This window comes from Ranitomeya variabilis, chromosome 8, assembly GCF_051348905.1.
Source record: "Ranitomeya variabilis isolate aRanVar5 chromosome 8, aRanVar5.hap1, whole genome shotgun sequence".
Classification (NCBI taxonomy): domain Eukaryota; kingdom Metazoa; phylum Chordata; class Amphibia; order Anura; family Dendrobatidae; genus Ranitomeya; species Ranitomeya variabilis.
The window spans coordinates 68467970-68473969 of record NC_135239.1 but is presented as its reverse complement, the minus strand read 5'-3'; the positions used below and the strand labels follow the sequence as shown (position 1 = coordinate 68473969).

Below are 6000 nucleotides of genomic sequence, written 5' to 3'. Positions count from 1 at the left end.
CTGTCCTGTGTACTGGGTGTAACTCTCAGTATAGGAATAGTACTGTGTGTACACTGATAGGTTCAGAGCCGCAGGATTATGCGGCATCTCCCAATACGGGCATATGGAAGTACTGCGGTCTCCAAGGGCCACACAGCCAGCAGGGTGCCGCCGCGGCTCCCTCACACTACGGCTATATATGCTGCCGAGTGCGACAGGCTGGCGAGACACAGCTCAGACGAGGCACCACCCTCATTTCTACACCGCCATCGTGTGGCCATTGTGAATAATACAATTTCTCGATCATTTCCAGACAAATGTTTTCTCAGGAACTGACGACATTGAACTGGAAGCGGCCATCTTTGTTACGGGAATACCTCATTAAGTTGATGGTGTCACTGAAGTAGGCGTGGACCGTGCGTTCCAGGCGCCGGCTGATGACGTCACGGATGATGGGTTGAGTTTCATTTGAAAAAGTGCCCGGTAAATAAACGACTGTATGAGAAGAGGCGGAGGACGGCGGCCGCAGTGTGATGTGAGTGCGGCCACCTGGGAGAATCACGGGAGGGCGGGACAGCGAGCACCGGGGCCTGGGCTGTGAGTAGTGAGTGTGGCTGCTGGAAGTCCGGCTGCGGTGCCCGGTGTACTGGCTGCTACCGAGCTCCGCACTCCCTGTATGTACATCTGACTGCAGCGGGAGCCAGTGCAAACACTGTGCCTGTACCCCTAATGATGGGCTGATTCCCGGGGACGGACCCTGTACCCCCTAATGATGGGCTGATTCCCGGGGACGGACCCTGTACCCCCTAATGATGGGCTGATTCCCAGGGACGGACCTTGTACCCCCTAATCCTCTGATTCCCGGGGATGGACCCTGTACCCCTAATGATGGGCTGATTCCCGGGGACGGACCCTGTACCCCCTAATGATGGGCTGATTCCCAGGGACGGACCTTGTACCCCCTAATCCTCTGATTCCTGGGGACGGACCCTGTACCCCCTAATGATGGGCTGATTCCCAGGGACGGACCTTGTACCCCCTAATCCTCTGATTCCCGGGGATGGACCCTGTACCCCTAATGATGGGCTGATTCCCAGGGACGGACCCTGTACCCCTAATGATGGGCTGATTCCCGGGGACGGACCCTGTACCCCCTAATGATGGGATGATTCCAGGGGGATGGACCCTGTACCCCCTAATCATCCTCTGATTCCCCTAATGATGGGCTGATTCCCAGGGACGGACCCTGTACCCCCTAATGATGGGCTGATTCCCGGGGACGGACCCTGTACCCCCTAATGATGGGCTGATTCCCAGGGACGGACCTTGTACCCCCTAATCCTCTGATTCCCGGGGATGGACCCTGTACCCCTAATGATGGGCTGATTCCCGGGGACGGACCCTGTACCCCCTAATGATGGGCTGATTCCCAGGGACGGACCTTGTACCCCCTAATCCTCTGATTCCTGGGGACGGACCCTGTACCCCCTAATGATGGGCTGATTCCCAGGGACGGACCTTGTACCCCCTAATCCTCTGATTCCCGGGGATGGACCCTGTACCCCTAATGATGGGCTGATTCCCAGGGACGGACCCTGTACCCCTAATGATGGGCTGATTCCCGGGGACGGACCCTGTACCCCCTAATGATGGGATGATTCCAGGGGGATGGACCCTGTACCCCCTAATCATCCTCTGATTCCCCTAATGATGGGCTGATTCCCAGGGACGGACCCTGTACCCCCTAATGATGGGCTGATTCCCAGGGACGGACCCTGTACCCCCTAATGATGGGCTGATTCCCAGGGACGGACCCTGTACCCCCTAATGATGGGCTGATTCCCAGGGACGGACCCTGTACCCCCTAATGATGGGCTGATTCCCAGGGACGGACCCTGTACCCCCTAATGATGGGCTGATTCCCAGGGACGGACCCTGTACCCCCTAATGATGGGCTGATTCCCAGGGACGGACCCTGTACCCCCTAATGAAGGGCTGATTCCCAGGGACGGACCCTGTACCCCCTAATGATGGGCTGATTCCAGGGGGATGGACCCTGTACCTCCTAATCATCCTCTGATTCCCCTAATGATGGGCTGATTCCCAGGGACGGACCCTGTACCCCCTAATGAAGGGCTGATTCCCGGGGACAGACCCTGTACCCCCTAATGATGGGCTGATTCCCGGGGACGGACCTTGTACCCCCTAATCCTCTGATTCCCGGGGACGGACCCTGTACCCCCTAATGATGGGCTGATTCCAGGGGGATGGACCCAGTACCCCCTAATCATCCTCTGATTCCCCTAATGATGGGCTGATTCCCAGGGACGGACCCTGTACCCCCTAATGATGGGCTGATTCCTGGGGATGAACCCTGTACCCCCTAATCATCCTCTGATTCCCAGGGACGGACCCTGTACCCCCTAATGATGGGCTGGTTCCTGGGGACGGACCCTGTACCCCCTAATGATGGGCTGATTCCCAGGGATGAACCCTGTACCCCTAATGATGGGTCAACTCCCGGGGTCTGGGCCCTGTACCCACTAATCACCTGATTCTTGGGGTCGAGTCCCTGTACCCACTAATGATCGACTGGTTCCTGGGGGGTGCACCCTGTACCCCCTAATGATGGGCTGATTCCAGGGGGATGGACCCTGTACCCCCTAATCATCCTCTGATTCCCCTAATGATGGGCTGATTCCCAGGGACGGACCCTGTACCCCCTAATGATGGGCTGATTCCCAGGGGCGGACCCTGTACCCCTAATGATGGGCTGATTCCCGGGGACGGACCCTGTACCCCCTAATGAAGGGCTGATTCCCAGGGACGGACCCTGTACCCCCTAATGATGGGCTGATTCCAGGGGGATGGACCCTGTACCTCCTAATCATCCTCTGATTCCCCTAATGATGGGCTGATTCCCGGGGACGGACCCTGTACCCCCTAATGATGGGCTGATTCCCGGGGACGGACCCTGTACCCCCTAATGATGGGCTGATTCCCGGGGACGGACCTTGTACCCCCTAATCCTCTGATTCCTGGGGACGGACCCTGTACCCCCTAATGATGGGCTGATTCCAGGGGGATGGACCCAGTACCCCCTAATCATCCTCTGATTCCCCTAATGATGGGCTGATTCCCAGGGATGGACCCTGTACCCCCTAATGATGGGCTGATTCCTGGGGATGGACCCTGTACCCCCTAATCATCCTCTGATTCCCAGGGACGGACCCTGTACCCCCTAATGATGGGCTGATTCCTGGGGACGGACCCTGTACCCCCTAATGATGGGCTGATTCCCAGGGATGAACCCTGTACCCCTAATGATGGGTCAACTCCCGGGGTCTGGACCCTGTACCCACTAATCACCTGATTCTTGGGGTCCAGTCCCTGTACCCACTAATGATCGACTGGTTCCTGGGGGGTGCACCCTGTACCCCCTAATGATCGGCTGGTTCCTGGGGCCAGACCCTGTACCCCCTAATGATCGGCTGGGGCCGGACGCTGTACCCCCTATGATGGGCTGATTCCTGGGGGATGGACCCTGTACCCCTAATGATCGGCTGGTTCCTGGGGCCAGACCCTATACCCCCTAATGATCAGCTGTGGCCGGACCCTGTACCCCCTATGATGGGCTGATTCCCGGGGGATGGACCCTGTACCCCTAATGATCGGCTGGTTCCTGGGGCCAGACCCTATACCCCCTAATGATCAGCTGGGGCCGGACCCTGACCCTGTACCCCTAATAATGGACTGGCTCCTGGGGTGTCGCACCCTGTACCCTCTAATGATCGTTTTCAGTCTTTTTCTTGTGGTACTTATGTCAAAAAGTGGGGTCTGCTGTAGTTCTGAGATTTCTGCTACAAGTATTACAGTTTTCTAGCTTGCATTGTATCCTCCCTAACATTGAGATTGTCAAGGAGGAAAATTTGTGGAATGCTGGAATTCACAGGATGGAGACATGTAAGGCCTCTTTCACATTTCCGTCTTTTAGCTCCCGTCGAAATCCGTCGATTTTTGAAAAAATGGGATCCTGCAAATTTTTCTGCAGGATCCTGTTTTTCCCATAGACTTGTATTAGCGACGGATTGTGACGGATGGCCATCCGTTTAAACCGTCGTGCACCAAATCCGTCAGAAAATTGCTGTCCGTCGGGCGGAGAAAACGTTCAGGGGAACGTTTTTTCTGCACGTCGGAAAATTCGCTCAGCGACGGGTCCTGTGCTGCCTGTCGTCGGGTATAATGGAAGCTTATGGGCACAAGATACGTCACTGACTGTGAAAAGCAGGAATCCAGTGACGTATCCCGTTTTTCTATTCTGAGCATGCCCGGAAGGATTTTCTAGTCCGGGGAAAATCTCTCTTCTCTCTCTCCAGAATTTTCTACATTCAAATTCGGGCAGCACCTAATTCGACGCATCCGTCAAAAAAACTGGATGCGTTACATCCGTTTTCCATTATTTTTAAGACATCCGTCGATACGTCACATCGACGCATTCTGACGGCTGCCTGCCGACGGAAGTGTGAAAGAAGCCTTAGGCTAGGTTCACATTGCGTTAATGGGTGTCCGCTAGCGGACTCCGTTACATGGCGAAATTCTCGCAATTAACGCCATGTAACGGGTCCGTTAGCGCACCCATTGACAGCAATGTGCTAACGGGTTGCCAACGCATCGCTAGCGCATGCCATTTTCGGCACGCACTAGCGATGTGCCGTTATTTTCTGACGGACCTCGGACGCTGCAAGGGTGCACCCGAGATCCGTTCCTCGCTAGCGCAGATCAGGGATCTGCGCTAGCGGGATCGGCAAACGCGATCCCTATAGATACATTGCGTTAGCGCAATCCGCTAGCGCTATGCGCTTAACGGATTGCCCTAACGCAATGTGAACCTAGCCTTACTGATCTACAAATGATGAAAGGATGGAAACAACATTTTCAAAACATCCTGCTGTATTAAAGGGATCCTGTCAGCAGGATTGTGCACAGTAACCTACAGACAGTGTCACGTTGGCGCTGTTATACTGAATACAATGATATTTTGGTTGATGAAATCCGTTTTGTGGTTCTTGTGTAATCAGTGATAGAAGTTTTCAGTTAATGAGATGCCCGTGCTCCATGGCAGGACTGTAGGCAGAGTCTTATCTTCCTGCTCTAAGCCAGAGAAACCAAGAAGAGACCTGTCCACAGGCCGCCCGAAGCACAAACATGTTCCTCATCATAAATACAGACTGTGCTTCGGGGCGGCCTGTGGACAGGTCTCTCTTTGGTTTCTGTGGCTTAGAGCAGGAAGATAAGACTCTGCCTACAGTCCTGCCATGGAGCACGGGCATCTCAATAACTGAAAACTTCTATCATGATTACACAAGAACCACAAGATGGATTTCTTCACCCAAGGTATCATTTTAATCAGTATAACAGTGCGAACGTGGCAATGCATGTAGGTTACTGAGCAAAATCCTGCTGACAGGTTCACTTTAATTCCGAGTGCCATGTGCTGAAATCCCCGCTCATACATCTTTGACTGATATCAATGAGGTTATTAATGTCTGAGGAAAGTTCTGCCATGCTGAATGCACTTGGGCAAATCATCATCTGCTGCTGGCAGCTCCTTTTGCGATTGCCAATAATGTTGTCCTAGATGATGTCAATGGAAGACCCATCCTGAGACGCCGCAGGCCATGGTACATTTAGGCCACACGGGCTGCTCTCAGTTGTACAAGCAACATGCTGCCTGGTGTTGTGTTGAAGAACGGCTCTTGGGACACGTTGGTGAAAAGTACGTTCCACGACTGAATCAATGTGAGGCTGGGATGACTCATCTGAGCAAATTGGTCCAATTTATGCTAGTCTCCCGCTGATTAGAGTCTGATCATGGTGTGATCCGATTTTCTCAGATGTGGAGAAGATCATCTGAGTGCTGTCCGATTTTTTTTTTTTTCCTCAGACTCCGTTTGAGGGAAAAAAATTGGATATGTGCACAGCCCCATAGAATAATATTTGTCCGTGTGTGATCCAATGTCT

General features: G+C 53.8%; 1 protein-coding gene across 6 annotated transcripts in view; it reads left to right on the top strand.

Annotated features, from left to right (window-relative positions):
- Nucleotides 1-292: 292 nt before the first annotated feature.
- NUF2 (NUF2 component of NDC80 kinetochore complex) overlaps nucleotides 293-6000 on the top strand; it is a 30034-nt gene continuing 24326 nt past the window's right edge. Inside the window, exon 1 of one of the 6 annotated variants that reach the window (XM_077278390.1) lies at nucleotides 293-462. Coding sequence is in view for 1 of the 6 variants with exons in the window: in XM_077278387.1 (XP_077134502.1) it covers nucleotides 479-576 (98 nt within the window). In the remaining 5 variants the exon portion in view is untranslated. Of the gene's footprint in view, nucleotides 577-634; nucleotides 654-6000 lie in introns of those variants that run through there. The other 5 variants (XM_077278388.1, XM_077278393.1, XM_077278387.1 and 2 more) reach the window with 5 other exon arrangements.